Source organism: Balaenoptera ricei, chromosome 1, assembly GCF_028023285.1.
Source record: "Balaenoptera ricei isolate mBalRic1 chromosome 1, mBalRic1.hap2, whole genome shotgun sequence".
NCBI classification, from domain to species: Eukaryota; Metazoa; Chordata; class Mammalia; order Artiodactyla; family Balaenopteridae; genus Balaenoptera; species Balaenoptera ricei.
In genome coordinates this window covers 8,584,844-8,601,561 of record NC_082639.1, presented here as the reverse complement: position 1 = coordinate 8,601,561, position 16,718 = coordinate 8,584,844, and the positions used below count along the sequence as shown (strand labels likewise).

The following is a 16,718-nucleotide window of genomic DNA, read 5'->3' as shown; positions in this document are numbered from 1 at the left end:
TTGCTACCATTTATCAAATGGTACCAATGTTAATGATAGCACTAACCACCACCAACATTTGTTGAGCGCTTCCCATGTGTCAGGCACTGTTGTGAGCACTTTACATGTATTGACGCATTTAATCTTCACAGTAACCCTATAAGTTTGACGCTGCCATTAGTGTCCCCCTTTTATGGATGTGGACATTGAGGCACTGAAAGGTTAGGTAATTTGCCCAATGTCAACCAGTAGATGGTGGAGCCAGGATCTGACCCAGGTATGACTCCAGAGACCAGTCTCTTAACCGCTGTGTTGCATTGCCTTTGCCTTACCCAAGCTCAACCTCATATCATTAGAGGGCAAAAGACATTAGTAATGCTTCCTTGTATGTGTCTGACTTCTAAATGCCTTGTAATACAGTGCCGGTATCCAGAGACTCGCTGTGTAGGAAGGAAACCAGAAATCTGTGGGTCGAAAAGGACTTGATGTTCCCATTTCGTTCAACAGAACAAGGTCTAAAAGTCTTTGGTATCTTCTTCTAGTTCAGGGGTTCTCATTGTATGGGGAGTGAGAATCCGTCACATAAATTTTTAATTTGTCTCTCATAGTATCTCTACTTCAATTTTTGACAAAAAATATTAGTTTATGTAACGTTACTCCTTGGTAACTCATCAAAAGCTATAGCAAATCTCCATTTATCCCAGGGAGGTGATGGGTTGAGTCATTGATGGTCAGGTGGTGTAGCACATGGGTGTCTCTTTCACACCCTGGACTACTTCACTTGAGAACTTCTGCTGTAACTTATCTGATTTCCCTATTTAGGGAGGATTGACATGTCTGTTCTGCCAGAAAAATCTTTTAAGAATATATTTTAAAAGTTAGGGATTTAGTAGTTAGGGCTAAGCCAATTCAACGAGGTGTCATTTTGATAATACGAGCCACCATGTTTTGCTCGTCTGTTCCAGCTAGGCCCTTTAGCTGCATTATCCCTAAATGAGGAAGATTAAGACTCAGACAGCAGTGTACAAGTAATTTGCCCAGAGTCGCTACAGCAGGTGAGTGGCAGGGCCAGGGTTCCAGCCAGGTGTTTCTAACTTCAGAGTAGCAGGCACTCAGCGTAAAGCACTGACTTGTGCTGAGAGCACTGTGCTAAATCCGTTACACATATTAACTTAGTTCATCTTTTTTTTTTTTAAATCTTGGCCATGCTGTGTGGCATGCGGGATCTTAGTTCCCTGACCAGGGATTGAACCTGCGCCCCATGCAGTGGAAGCATGGAGCCTTAACCACTGGACTGCCAGGGAAGTCTCTAACTTAGTTAATTAATCCTTAAAACACCCTCTGGGGGCTTCCCTGGTGGTGCAGTGGTTAAGAATCCGCCTGCCAATGCAGGGACACAGGTTCAAGCCCTGGTCCAGGAAGATCCCACATGCCGCGGAGCAGCTAAGCCCATGCGCCACAACTACTGAGCCTGCACTCTAGAGCCCGCGTGCCACAGCTACTGAAGCCCACACGCCTAGAGCCTGTGCTCCGCAACAAGAGAAGCCACCGCAATGAGAAGCCCGCGCACCACAGCGAAGAGTAGCCCCCGCTCACCGCAACTAGAGAAAGCCCGCGCGCAGCAACAAAGACCCAACTCAGCCATAAATTAACTAATTAATTTAAAAAAGAACACCCTCTGATGTGGGGACTATTATCCACACTTTACAGATGAGGAAACTGAGGCACAGGGAAGTTAAGTAACTTGCCCAAGATCAGACACCCAATACGTTACATACCTGGGATTTGAACTCCAGTCACTGAGCTCCACGGAGTGTGGCTGCTGACCACTCCCCTTTACTGCCCAGCTCCAGGGCCTGAATCTTTCCATCCACCTCCCTAAGCTGCCCCTGCTAGGACCTCTTGGTGCCTGGAGAGCTCAGAGTTTTGAGGAAAGTTGGAGGGGATAAACTGCAAAGTAAAAATTCAATCTGTTCAACTCCTTTTGTCTCATTCCACCATACTGCCGTGTACTCTGGGCTCAGTGCTCACCTGATGGTCACACTATTGAGGATGGTGTCAACCTGAGCATTTCCCCTCTCCCTGTGTGACTCTGCTGTAAGATGAGCCAGTGTCCCACTGCAGGGTGTCCCGGGCCCCTCACACACTGCTGGAGGCCATTCGGCTTTGTTGGATGCATTCTGAGTGTGACGGTCCCCATCCACTCTGGGGCTGTAGAGGTCTCTGCTTTGCAGATAGAGTCCAGTGCAAATGAGGTGTAAAACAGGCTTTCTTTATATTATGAGAGTTTGCTGCTTTTGTTTTATGGCTTTAAATATTACTCTTTTGTATTTGTGCTCGGGGAATTTTATCATGAGAGGTATAATTTTATAAATCAAAGAAGTGGAATAATCATTAGCTAGGCAAGGGCTCTTTACAATTGGCCCTTACAGTTGATGGTTTTCCTTTGTCGCCTGTGGCATGATAGGCCTGGGGAGCTGCCAGAAGGGTCTCCAAAGATGACTGGTTGGAATGGCTGAGGCGGCTGAGCCTGGAGCTGCTGAAGGACTCCTCATCACCCTCCCTGCGCTCCTGCTGGGCCCTGGCACAGGCCTACAACCCGATGGCCAGGTATGGTGTGTCAGGGCTCCCTTCCTCCCAGCTTCAGATTGGGATCAAGAGGATCAGCACGTAGAAAATGTTGTATAAGAATTAGTTTTTATTAGCAGTAATAGTAAAAGGGTTTTTTAACTTTGTTAACCTCTGAGGGAAAAGATAAAAAGGCAAATTGAACAAGTTCTTATTATAGGAAAAACATCCATCTTAACCTTGCTAGTATACCTTTCCTTAGTAGATCTAGGTCCAAAACTTTAATTACAAAGTCATTTAACTCTGAATACAACTATGTAATAACTTAACATAACCTGTTTTCCAATAATAGTGATACTCCAGTTATTTATTGCTGCATTACAAATACCCCAAGACTTAGTGGTCTAAAACAACAGCAGTCTAAAATTACTTATTTTACTCACAAATCTGCAATTTGGGCAGGACTTGTGGGAACAGCTTATCTCTGCCCCACACAGTGTCAGGGGTATTTGTCCAGGGGCTAGAAGATCCACTTCCAAGATGGCTCATCCATATGTCTGGTAAGTTGGGGCTGACTATTGGCTGGAAGTTCAGCCCTGGCCAGGGGCCCTGGTTCCTCTCCACGTGGATTGCCCTATGGATTGCTCAGGCTTCCTCACAGGATACTGGCTGGGTTCAAGAGTGAGTGTCCCCAGGGGAACGAGGCAGAAGTGCATGATGCTTGTATGACCTAGTCTTGGAGGTCACATAGTGTTACTTCTGTCCCACTGCATTGTTGAAGGCAGTCACAAAGGCCTACTCGGGCTCAAGGGGAGGAGACGTGGATGCCACCTTTTTATAGGGGAGTGGAAAGATCCTAGAAGAGCATATGGAACAGGAGCTAGTGCTGCAGCCATCTTCGGAAAATAGAATTTGCCATAAAAAATACTACAAACCTGTAACAGTGAATCTTAGTCATTGAAAATTTGGTTTATAAAAAGTTTTAATGCATGTAAAAGATTCATAGTATGATGTAAGTGCATAAAATGGAATACAAAATGGTATAAATGTGTGATTTCAACTATTAAAAGTATATGTACATAGGAAAAAGATCAGAAAGTAATACAATAATGATTATCTCTAAGTAGGAGGATTTAAGGAGCAGTTCTTTTCTTTTTTATTCTTTTCCTTATTTTCTAAATTTTTCTACAATGGACAGTTCTTATTTATAATGAGGCATTAAAAGGTGATTTAATTAACAATCCTTTTCATTAGCAAGAAGCAAAAAATGAGGTGTTCCATTTCACTTTCATCAGCACAGCTGGTTTGCTATTTGGAGTGTATTTAGCAAGAATAGCGATGGTCCCTGAGGCTGTTGCTTGGATGCCATGATTTAGTTCATCTGATTTCTTTCAAATATTTTATAATGCTTAAAAATCATTCCTAGGACTTCTCTGTTTCCATAGTGTGCAGATTTCACACGCTCGGCTACTGTAGCGTACCTCTCATCTGCTCCAAGTCCCTTTTGGGCACACTGTCATCCAAAAGAGGCTTGTGATAAAAATACACATATGTGTCTATCCCCTTAGTGCCAAGTATGTTCATTTGGGAGCCAGCGTGGCCTTGGACCTAGATCAGAAAGCTTACTTCTTAATTTACACAGGGTTTCTTTCGGTCTTCATGTTATCCTTTGAATTTCAAATTTTGTTTTCTTCCATCAGATTCCAAAATTATATATACATCGATCTGACATAACCTTTTAAAATATGTAATGAAAAGTAGATGTATAAGCATCAGATGCTTTACCCCATACATTATCCAGGCATATCCTGTAGTTTCCAACTCCCCTCTCCACACATTCACCAAAAGAAGAGGGGGGTAGGATTAAAATTCAGATGTCAGGGGTAGCAAATATATTCACCCAAGTGGTGCTGTAGTGATTTTTAATAGTTGTAGTGATCCTAGAAATGATACCTGTGCTTCCAGGTCTTCCCAAGGCCCCAGCTGTTAGAGGTTTGGCTAAGAGAATCTTTTAAGACTTATGGATTTGGATTCTATTTTCTAATACTGCTAGTTTCTTAAGTTCTGTTGTCATTTTGTTTATGACCATCCTACTAAAGGTTCTGCTTGTATTTTGAAAAGCAATAGCAGATGCTGCCTTTGCCACTTCTGATCTTAGGACTTTGGACATTGCCTGAGAAGAAACATCCCAAGAATCATTTGAAGATTATTGTTTTCTGAATCTGTTATGTCAACTGCTATGTTAGAAGTCCCTTTCTGTTCATGCCCTCCAAGGAAGAGAAGTGATGCAACCACTGTGGAGACAAGTTGCTTTTCTCTGCTCTTCTTTCTCCCCACGCACCCCGCCCCGCCCCCTCCCCCAGTCCCCTGTACCCCCCACGCACCCCGCCCTGCCCCCTCCCCTAGTCCCCTGTACCTGCGCTGTAAAATACAAGTCACTAGCCACGTGTGCTTCTTTTAACTTAATTAAAATTAACTGAAACTTAAAATGCAGTTCCTTAGTCACAGTGATCAAAGTTCAAGTGTTCATTGACCAATGGCTACCATATTGGACAGGGAAGATATAGACCATTTCCAGCAAGTTCTTTTGGACAGCTCTGGCCTGTATAACCATAATCAGTGATGCCGGGAGTAGATTGATAGGTGTGACTCTGTGGCACCAGGCAGAGGCAGGAGAGGCATTTCCAACATTTGTCTCCACTCCTGTCTGCCTTCAGGGATCTCTTTAACGCTGCGTTTGTGTCCTGCTGGTCTGAGCTGAATGAAGACCAGCAGGATGAGCTCATCAGAAGCATCGAGCTGGCCCTCACCTCCCAGGACATCGCTGAAGTCACACAAACCCTCTTAAACTTGGCTGAATTCATGGAACACAGTGACAAGGTGAGACTTTGCCCAATTGTCCAGATGGAGCCTGACAGGGAACCAGGTGGTGAGAGGGGAGAAGCGCCCACTCTTGCTTGTGCCCCGTCTGCCATTTTCCTATGCTGTGGGGTTCTGCTTTTCTCCAGGGCCCCCTGCCATTGAGAGATGACAATGGCATTGTTCTGCTGGGTGAGAGGGCTGCCAAGTGCCGAGCATATGCCAAAGCGCTACACTACAAAGAACTGGAGTTCCAGAAAGGTCCCACCCCTGCCATCCTAGAGTCTCTCATCAGGTAGGCCATAAACCCTTTTTAATTGCTGCCTTCATCTAAAATGACCTCTCTTCTCCCACTGCCTGGTGACAGTTCACTGGAGGCACTTGGAGACCTCTGCTCTGTGAAATCTGCCATCAGGCCTGGCCAGCACGTTTAAATGAGATGTGGTTGCAGATGGCTCTCCCCAGTATTCTAGCCAGAAGTGTCATTTCTGTTGACCCTTAGCACCTGGGCTTCTGTTGTTTTCCAACCTGTGCTTACTTGTCCCAATGAAATTAGCCTAGAAGCAGTTCTGTGGACAGAGCAGCCTAGGAAAGATAGATTTTACGTCCGGGTTAGATTGCGATTTCTGGCTTGGGACTAGGAGCTGGATTCTGTGCCTCAAAGACCACCCAAGGGCAGGGTGGGTTTTTATTGGCTAAATATGTTGGTGCCTGAGTCTTCCTCCTTGGAGTTCTATGAATGTAAAAGACAGAGTCTGAAATTCAGTGGCCTTTTCCCCTCATTTGCTTATGTTCTCTCATAAGATGGTTTTGAGTCTTCTGGGTATGGAAAAAAATAGGTTGTTTAATAAATTTTTTGCTGTTATGAAATTACAAGCAGCCTTAAATGTTAGCTCCACAGCTCCTAGAGAACTGTTCACTTCCCCTAATGATCATCAGAGAATATTAACTTCAGGATCTAATTATCTTCATGTAAATGCTAACATGGTTGATTATTTCACTACAGATAGTTTAGGAAAAGTCACCCAGCTAGTAAGTACCTCCACTGTGGCTGAAACAGCCTGCTGTGTGTGGTGCTTCCTTCATTTGAAAGGAAAATCAAATAACCAAGTTCTCTGCTAGCTCTGCTTTTGAGTAGATGCTAAAAAGTGTTCCTTTAAACACTTTAAAAAGTGACCAAAAAGATAGAAATAGAATCGTTTTTGCCCAAATAAATTGGACTTTGAATGTCGATTTCTAAAATACCACATATGGTGACATATTTTTTTGGACATTAACCTTGTCACAAAAAGTTTATACTTCAGTTATTCAATCGTGTATCTATAAAAGTATGAGTAAATTTCAGCAACTATAGGTTTTGATTAATGTAATACAGATGTTTTGTCCCTGCCAACTTTATTGAGGAGTAATTGACAAATATAATTGTATATATTTAAAATGTACAGCATGATGATTTGATATGCATTATGGAATGATTACTGAGATCAAGGTATTTAACACATCCATCACCTCTCATGGTTAACTCTTTTTTGTGTGTGTGTGGTGAGAATGCTTAAGATCTACTCTCGGCAAATTTCAAATATACAAAACTATATTATTAGCTATAGTTGCTATGCTGTGCATTAGATACTCAGAACTTACTCATCTTACAACTGAAAGTTTATACCCTTTCACCTACATCTCCCCGCTTCCCCATTCTCCAATCCCCTGGCAACCACCATTCTATTCTGTTTTTATGAAATCAGCTTTTTAAAAAATGATTCCACATATAAGTGATACTATACCGTATTTGTCTTTCTCTGTCTTAATTTACTTAGCATAATGCCCTCTAGATTCATCCATGTTGTCACAAATGGTAGAATTTCCTTCTTTATGGCTGAATAATATTCCATTATGTGTATATTATATGTGTGTGTATGTACATATATATATACACACATAATATATATATATACATAAACTATATTTCACATTTTCTTTATCCATTCATCTTTTGAAGGACATTTTAGGTTGTTTCCATATCTTGGCTATTGTGAATAATACTGCAGTGAACATGGGAGTACAGATATCTCTCTGAGATAGTGATTTTGTTTCCTTTGAATATATATCCAGAAATGGAATTGCTGGCTCACATGGTACTTCTGTATTCAATGTCTTGAGGAACCACCAGACTGGTATAGTGGTGTAGTAGCTGTACCACTTTACATTCCCACCAACAGTGCACAAGGGCTCCCTTTTCTCCACTTCCTTGCCAACCCTTATTGTGTCTTGTCTTTTTAATAATCGTCATCCTACCAGGTGTGAGGTGATATCTCATTGTGGCTGTGCTTTGCGTTTCCCTGAGGATTAGTGGTGTTGGGCACCCGGTCACGTACCCATTGGCCAGTTGGATGTCTTCTTCAGAAAAATGGACTGTTTAGGTTCTTGGCCCATTTTTGAATTGGATTATTTGCTTTTTTGCTCTTCAGTTGTGTAAGTTCTTTATATATTTTAGATACTAATCCTGGGTTATGGTTTACAGATATTTTTCTCCCATTCTGTAGATTGTCTTTTCAATTTATTGATCGTTTTCCTTTGCTGTGCAGAAGCTTTTTAGTTTGAGGTAATCCCACTTAATTTATTTTAGCTTTTGTTGCCTAGAGCCTCAATTTTCTTTAGTTGTGGGGTGTATAGCTGATGAGAGAAAATTATTAGCTACTTCTGCCCTAGGCATCTTGTGCTCTTCCTTCTCTTCATCTCCTAACCCCCAATCTTTTTCTTCTCTCTCCAAGCAGTACTATGCTGGCCCAAGAGCATCTCAGATCCCCTGCCTGCCTTAGGAAGTTTCTGTCTGACTGCCTGTCCCATGGGAAGCCCTACTCCAGTGTACTTCTCCTCTACTCACTTTACTTCTTTGAAAATCCTGAGGGTCTTGTTTTTAAGGTTAAGTAGGTTCCCAACAATCAAAGGACTATAGGTACAGTAGAAAATAGTGAGTTCGAGAATTATGCTTACCTTACACTGACTAGTTCAAGTGAATGGTCCTTTTTGAGAAGGAAAAACTGCTTTCTGAAGGTCAAAATTATTTGACATCTGTTATGACTAAAGATGTTTCTTTTCCCTCTGCGTATATGTAAGTTTGCTCAAGTAGAAAGTAGGAGTGTTGGTTTGCAAAGTGTTTTGAAGCCAGGTGGTGGCGCTGGCCTCTGTGGCAGTTGGGTGGAGGTCAGACAGAGTCTGACCTCTTCCAGTGGATGCTGCTGCCCTTTTTGTCCCTCGCTTTTTCATCTTTGGCTTCCTGCTCCTCCCTTGGTTTCCCTGAAGACTGCAACACACTCAGAGTCTCTTTCTCACGGCTCACTCTCTGATTTTTCACGGCTCACTCTCTGATTTTTCACTTAAAACTTTCCACCATGCTCTCAGTGGTAATAGTAATAATTTTAAAAGGAATGAGGTTTAAAAGAGTTTATTGTAGAAGGAAGAAAAAACTTTGAATGTTTAAAACAAACTACAATATTGTATTTCTACAAAGCAAAATGCTTATATACAGCATGAATTATTTCTTAACCATAGTGCCATTTACCTTCCTGCTTCAGCCATTTTTTATAGATGAGATAAAAGAGGAAGCTCTTTGAGCCCTTTTCTTACAAAGTAAATAAAAATAGACATTATCTGTATTGACTGTGAATATTTTAAGGCAGTTTTTTTGCAAGCGTCCACAGGGACTTATCTTCCCCTCCCGCTGGAGCTCCTGCCACCTCTGGACCCACTTCCTGCCTCTCAGTGCTGGGCCCTGATCGAGGCCGAGCAGGGGAGGTGCTCAGAGGCCAATTGCAAGGCCCAGAGCCCTGGAGTTTCCTCCAGTCAATTCCAGCCTGGGTCCGTTCACCTCCAGCAGAAAAATGTTTGTCTTTAAAAAAAAATTGTGTAGACTGAAGATAATTTCATTGGATTTAAAAGCAGAAACTCCTCTCCTCCACCACCCTCTTCACTCCTTTCTCTAACACCCAAGAGAATCAAAATAATCTGGTCCTTTTTAGCAAAGGGATTTATTTTCTGCCCTCACATAAGCTAGGCCTTAAGGAAAATGGTTAAAGTGAGCTCACAATTATTTTTCTTTCACAGAAAAATCCTGTGGAAAAGAAGCTGCTGCTATGTCAGGGATCACAGGCAGACAGCCCACTCAGGCCAGCCCCCTGAGAAGTATGTGTCTGGACCCATTGTGTTTAAATACTTCCTCCCGTTTACTGTAACGTCCTCAGTACCTAGTTTTTTTTGTTCTCCTAAGAGACTTACTCTCTCACTGAAGATGATAGGCCATTTTCTGTCCCTGCCCTTTCTATACTCCCTTCCTCTCCTCCTCTGCCTTTTCCCAGCCTCCGTCTGTCTCCGTTTCTCCAGCCCTGCTCCAGAGCAGGCTTCTTTTCATGGCTGGAAGTCTTCTGGGCGGATTTTCATCTCCACTCGTTTGAGGGAGTAGCTAGAGCCGTGCCAGCCGTACCAGGTGATGCCGTCCAGGTGCCTATTGTGCTCCCCGAGGCGGTAGTAAACGCCGTTGAGGTTGGAGTCTGTGCAGCAGTTGTACCAATATCCACCTGGGACAGGAGACAGGTCAGTGCTGGTCTGTCCTTGGAAATAGCTGATAGACTAGGCAGCAGGGATTTGTGATGTTTTTTAAACTATACCTAAGCCATTAGGGTCAGTGTCAAACAGGAGTACCAAAGCCAGAATACCAACTGCAGTTACAAATTCACTCTTTCTCCTCCAGTGGGACTATGGCCTTGTACCTGAACTCCCACCTCCCAACCCCAGCTCTCACCTTTCCGGAGCTGGGCGCACTTGTCTAAGCAGTTGTCATTGTCCTTGTCCTTGGTGCTGAAGGCTGTGTTGTTGTGATAGACCAGGGCATCGTTCCCCACGTTGCCGCTGTAGTTCCCCAGGAAGAGGCGGTAGCTGTTCCGTTCATTGCCCAAAACAAAGTGGCTGTACTCAGCGTAGCGCATGTTGCCCTCCCAGTCCTGTCCAGGGGGCAGAGCCTTAGAAAACTGCAGCGGGGCCTCCTTTCCTACCATCCTGCACCTCTTCCCTCTCCCCAGCTGCAGCCATACACCTTTTTACTACTTTTTACTTCTTTATTACTTGTCTACCTCTAGTTTAACACACTAACCTGGGAATCAGAAAACAAGGGTCCTAGATCAGACTTCTCTCCTGGGTCACCATATGGCCCTGGTTAGTCTCTCGTTCTCTTCCCCTTTACATCCCTGTCTGTAAGGCGTACACGTGTGTGTGTTTTGCTGTATCCCACTCTGAGATGTCATAAGAGTAACTTGAGAACATAGTGACGCTTCAGGGCCTTTGATGAGGGTCACCAACCGATACCAGTAAGGTTTGCATGTAGAGGACCTCATGCCCCAGGCCAGGGCAGGGACCACAGTGTTTCAGCCCGGCTGACTGTTGGATTCCTCTGCTCTGGCCTGAGTCTGGCCTCTCCCTTGTACCTGCAGCCTCGTTTTTGTGAAAAATAGGAAAAAAAACCCTATTATTCCTCAACTGTACTGCAACCTGCAGGAAAACCATCATAACAAGTACCCCAGCCGATGGTGAACAGGAGTAGGAATGACGCCCAGGAGCTGTGCGCAGTGGGGCGTGGCGGGCCTGGTCTCGTGCTTACCTCCATCTCCACGCGTAGCCGGGTTGGCCGCCTGGAGAGCCGGTGGATGTGGTCGTTGCCCAGCCAGAAGTCCCCGTGGATGCTGCCGAAGCCCTGCTGGTACTGCTTCCAGTCCCGGAAGAAGGAGACGAGGCCGCTCTTTCTCCTCTGAATGGTGGTCCAGCCACCACCTGAAGTCTCCATGTCACAGAACACCTGGAGCAGAGGGGGTGCCCTCCCCGGTCAGGACGTGCCCAGGCAGGCAGCGCGAGCCTGAGCGTGGCTTCCCACCCTTCTCCCACCCCGCAGAGCCAGGGGACGTGTGCCCTTCCACAGCCATGCTGGCTCACTAGGCAACGATTCTGCCCCCGGGTTGGCAAGCTGGGCAGGCTGGTGGTTTGCTGAGATCACAATTGAGGATAAGAGCAAGTGCACGGAGAGTCTGAAGGGAAAAAGTCCAGGTCCTTCTGACACACTCCCTATATGTTCTCTTTTCTCCTCCCCAAAGAGTCACCGCCATAGGATGCGGCAAGGGATCGCAGCTAGTTAGGTGGTGGTTATAGCATTATCTAACTATGTTAGAAGGTTTAGTGTTTGGTTGCTAATGATTTGAAGGAGCAAAGCAGACGCCTGGATTTTTTTTCCCCCATGAATTGAGTGTTTAGATAGCTCTCTGGTATTGTGTGTTTGCTTCTCTGTCTTGAGTTTCCCTCTCTTTAGACTGTGTGTGACTGGCCCTGTTGTCCCCCGCCTTTGAGGGGGTGGAGGATAGATGGTAGTACATGGGCTGTGACGACCTCACCTCCAGCTCAGGGCTGCCCAGGAAGTCATCGGGAGGAAGCTTGTACACTCCAGAGATGCGGTAGTTCTTCTGGTAGAGAGACGAGCAGTCATAGATGGCATCTACAAAAGGAGGAAACCACAGGGTGAACATCCAAACCCAGGGGCTCTGTGGCTAGCCGGCATCCCTGCTGCATCTAACTTGAAAGTCTAGGAAGGGAGACCTCATTTCTACCACAAAATTCACGGGAGTGTTCATTGCTGGGCAGTGTCTGGACTTGGGAGAGGTGGGCATCAGGAGGCCAGGAACGGGTGTGTTTTGGCCTCACTGGTGGTAGGGCTGAGGGCTAGGGAAACCGTTCACCTGGATAGCACAACGGTACAAACAGGTGACTTCAGGTCTGTGCTGAAATAAATGATCCTCCTGTAGTTCTAGGGCATGAATTCTGGAAACGTTACAGTGTGTGAGGGCCACTCACAGATCCTCCTGTTTAATAGATGCAGCTTCTGGGACAGCCAGCCTCTATTCCTAAATAAGTCATGAAGATCTCATAGGGTCTGGTTTTATTGTTTCTCGGTTTGTTTTTCTTGCTTTTCAGAGGTAATGGCTACTGCCTACTAGGTCCCTTATTAGCAGAGATTTATAATTTTATCTTTCCCTCCTTAATCCAACACTGCTAGACAAATGAAAACGCAAACACCCTAAGGAACCCTTGGAGGCCTTCCCCTGACACCATTAATAAAACAAGGAAATGAGAGCTTTGGGCAAGCGGGCTTTCACTCTGAGGTTGATTTTAATGTTTCCTCAGCTGCCCTGGGGGCTAGTGCTTTATGAAAGATTTTGTCTCCTTGTTGTTCTAAATATCAAAGAGCATTGTGGAAGGGACAGCCTTTCCAGATAGGATTCAGAGAGCAGGAACTCTCGCCTGTCTAGGAGATGCCTCCTGCCCACTGTATCTTGGGATTCTTTTCTTGATGACCGCTGCACTGGACCTTCAAGAAGAAGGCAGTTTCCCGCTGTGGGAATTGTTCAAGGCAGAGCACTTTGGGGAGGGGAAATGGGAGACCCTTGTCTTCCCTATCAGAGGTCATCACTTCCTCTTACTGATGAAAGCATCAACTTACTGCTTTCTCCAAGGGGCTAGCTACTTACAAAGTATAAAGGTGACCCCGTACCTGGTAGCAGAAAAGAAAAGTAAGGAATGATGGCCTGGGCAGGAAGAGTAAGAGGCCCGGCAAGACAGCTGCATTTGACTCCCAAGAAACTCCTTGCTGGGAGATGAGAAAATCCCGTTTGGAGGAGCAGGACGTGACATTGGTCAGATTCCTCTGTGTCGCCTGGTCTCCTGTGTGTCTGGTTTCATCACACAAACCAAATCAGGACTCACTTGTCTGGAAAATGGCCTGAGAAGACCTTTCTAGTCCCAAACTGAGAGTCAGGAAGTACATGCTTAGAAAGTGATTTACACACACAAAAATTTTTTTATTGGAGTATAATTGCTTTACAATGTTGTGTTAGTTTCTGCTCTACAGTGAAGTGAATCAGCTATATATATATACATATATCCCCTCCCTCGTGGACCTCCCTCCCCCCATCCCCTATCCCACCCATCTAGGTCATCACAGAGCACCGAGCTGAGCTCCCTGTGCTATACAGCAGGTTCCCACTAGCTATCCATTTTATACGTGGTAGTGTATTTATGTCAAACCTAATCTCCCAGTTCATCCCACACAAAATTTTTAAGCTTAATTTCATGTTAAAACTTTTTCTTCATTTGAGTTGAGGATAACCAGTAAGACTTACTCTGCTCTTTATTCTTGGCTTGGTTTATAATATGACCAAAAAGATTTTCTTTTAAGTTTTTATATCAGCAAGAAATGACATATCTATAGACTATGCTCCTTGTAACTAATAATTTCCTGATAATTTCAGCAAACCAAATTTCTGTCTGAACAATAAATTCACCTTGGCCTGTCTAAGCCTAGCTAAGTAGAAACTGAATATTGTTTTGGAAAAGAAAACAGTAAACGTATCTTATTTTCAGCCTACTAAAAATGTAAATTTCAACATTGCATTTTCCTGTATAACTGGGGAGAATTTTATTTGCAATTTTGGGAAAAAATAGAAATACCAGAATTGAGGAACCTTGAGGAGCCAGTCCTTTTTGAACATGAAGGAATCCTTCAGATGGCTCTCGGAGGTGTCTGTGCACTTAATTCTGAGCCAGTGAGAATTTGGTTGGCAGACAGAACACCGAAGTCCATTAATGCCCATTCCACTAAATCCCAGGGACCCGAGAGAACTGTTTTTGGCAAAACTTTGCTTCTAGAGACGTTATGATTTTGGTGTTCATTCCTGCTTCCTTGGGACTGAGAGTACAGCCCGTCAGCTCTGGGTAAGGAAGTGGACTAATCAGGAAAACTTGAACCCAGTTTCTAAGATTTGCTTTGTGACTTTGAGCAAACCACATGATCTCTCTGTGTTCCAAGATGGTAATTCATACCTTCAATAGGCCGAAACATTGCAGGGATAAAAAAAAAGCCGGGTAAACGTACAGAACCTTAGAAATCAAAAGAAATACTTCGTAAGCCTTTGCTAAAGAGAAAATAGAGCTGGTGGCACGTACCCAAGAAAGTAAGTTCCATAAGAACCCCCGGGGATCGTTCTGACGACCACGTCACCTAGGAGCAATGCTGCAGACGGGAGGCGCTCGACTATGTGAGGGGGAAGGTGGTGAGTAGCGTGAGGACACGTCCTCCTTACCTGCCAAGGTCTGGGTGACAGTCTGCGCTGCCTGCAGCTGCATGATGCCGATCTGATTGTTCATCTCGGAGTACTTGCTCTCGGCCTCTGTGAGCCGCGACTCCATGCGCTTGGAATTGCTCTCCAGCTCCATCACCTGCATGACCACGCTGACCCAGTCCCTTTCCTGCTTCCTGCTCAGGTCGCTCAGCAGGCTGCTTAGGTTGGCAATTTGGGCCTTGAGCTCCTTCGCCTCCTCACAGCAGCCGGCCACGGTGAGCTCTGCAGGTGTCTTGCGCTTAGGGGGCTTCTGTGGCCACACTGGGTGGCTGACAAAGGCCACAGTGAAAATGCAGAGCCAGGCCACGGCCGAGAGAGTCTCTTTCAGCATCTTTCGTGGGCCTGGTTGAGGAAGGCTGTTCCTCTGGGGAAATCTGGCTGTGCCCAGCTGAGGTATGCAAAGCTGCGGCAAATTAGAACCTAGCCCTTTTGCTCTTGGTGGACTTACCACTTTGTTGTTCCTCTCTCCTTGCTCTTTCTTAGCCTTTCTCAAAACTTGAGTTTCTGAAAGTGCAGCTTAATTGGGTATCCTATAGCTTTCCTTCCCAAGACTGAATGCTCGACAAACTCAGCATCTTAAATATTGTTTGCTGCCTGCACCTCCACCCCTACCATGGCCGTGCATAGCGCTTTAGCCCCTCCCAGCTCATCTGGGAGGGTCAGGTGCCTGTTGGGTGAAGTCAGCGTAAACTTAGGCCAGAGGAGGGGAGGAGAGAGACAGGGGCAGTCTTTCTTTCCTTGCCTGCACAGTCTCTGGGCTAAGACAAGAGGACTGAATTCGTGTGTTTCCAGTTTTGCCTATTAGATTGTACCCCTGCCAGCCACTGGCTCTGCTCTATCAGCAAACAGGGCAGGGTCAGAAGAATTTCCAGATTCCATTCTAAAGGTTATATAACCACGGGGTGAGCATAGGGTAGGCAAAGAGAGTTGGGAATAAGACTCTCCACTCACAGGGAGACCTGTTAATGCAATCCACGCTGTTTATACGAGGCTCTAGTCTATTTTGGCATCCTTCTGAATGTGCTTTTAACAAGGCTCGTTATTCCCTTCTCTGATCATCATTCAGTGTTTTACAAAACCCTCTTTTGGCCTGGATCTAACGCTATCTCACATTTGAAAATTTCCAAGTTAGAAAAGCTTTAGAAATAGAAGGATAGAGGAAATCTCTTAAGAAGCAAAAAAAGACTTTGTAGCTTGTACCCACAGGATTTACCCAATTGTCTTTCTTTTTACGTACTTTCTCCTTCAATAAAGAATGGGCCAGTGTTCGCCTCTCACACTTGACATTTGGCATGGAAGTGGCAGCGATGGCAGCAGGGGTGAAAACTCAGGACTTGGTCCTGGGATGGGCACCTGCACACCCATCAGTGTTCAGGCAGAACAGAGAACAGGCACGGCCACGGCTCATGGTTCTAAACCTGGAAAGTATGTTAAAACGTAGAGAAAAGCATCCCCATTGCCTAATAATCCATGTCTAGGGTCTCATTTCCCTTGTCCTATGGAATATGGTTTGCAGATTTATTCTCTATATATGATATATATATCCCTGACAATAGGGATATTGTAATTTTTCACGTACTGTATTTAAAGGAGATTCCTCCTTTGAAAACAAATGGGGAAAAAAGCTGGGTTTTCAGCAAATCTTAAATCCTTAAAATGAGCTTTTCACTAAGAAGGTAAACAGAGTTCCCTCTGTCCATGCACGGTAACTGTCTTCGGAACATACTCTCGCTGTTTCCGGGTGCAGTGCTTTTACTGTTGCTATTCCGTATGGACCCTTCACACACAAGCCTGAGGCCGGGCAGCCCTTCCCGCCGTGACCCCCAGAGCCTTTTTCCAGTCAGGGCTTCTGTTTCTCAGGAAGTCATTTCTGTTCAGGCAGCTGGAGTTACCAAACACTTTTTTTTTTTCCTGTAAATCAAAAAGCAGGAGTGGATCAGGTGGATCAGGGTTTGTTTGCTCACCTCCTCATCTCCTTTGCCTGCTTAGGAGCGAGGACGTCGCTGGAGTCCTATAGCAGCTTGTCATTCTGCTCAAAGGGGTCTTTCCAGAATTGGCACCGTCAGCCAGTCCCTGCTCTCTCTTTGCACGTGTCTAGTC

The 16,718-nt window shown here is 45.0% G+C and overlaps 2 protein-coding genes across 5 annotated transcripts in view; one reads left to right on the top strand and one right to left on the bottom strand.

Annotated features, from left to right (window-relative positions):
• Nucleotides 1–16,718, top strand: part of MTOR (mechanistic target of rapamycin kinase) — a 125,420-nt gene that overhangs the window by 45,363 nt on the left and 63,339 nt on the right. For all 4 annotated transcript variants that reach the window (XM_059912940.1, XM_059912948.1, XM_059912954.1 and 1 more), the window contains exons 26-28: nucleotides 2,447–2,589; nucleotides 5,265–5,427; nucleotides 5,556–5,701. In XM_059912940.1, the coding sequence (XP_059768923.1) occupies nucleotides 2,447–2,589; nucleotides 5,265–5,427; nucleotides 5,556–5,701 (452 nt within the window). The remainder of the gene's footprint in view (nucleotides 1–2,446; nucleotides 2,590–5,264; nucleotides 5,428–5,555; nucleotides 5,702–16,718) is intronic.
• ANGPTL7 (angiopoietin like 7) lies at nucleotides 8,944–15,213 on the bottom strand. Its single transcript, XM_059912965.1, has 5 exons — nucleotides 14,580–15,213; nucleotides 11,838–11,938; nucleotides 11,057–11,251; nucleotides 10,205–10,403; nucleotides 8,944–9,980 (listed from the first exon to the last, which is right to left on the bottom strand). Exons 1-5 carry the CDS (start codon nucleotides 14,947–14,949, stop codon nucleotides 9,811–9,813), a joined length of 1,035 nt encoding a protein of 344 aa, XP_059768948.1. The 5' UTR covers nucleotides 14,950–15,213; the 3' UTR covers nucleotides 8,944–9,810.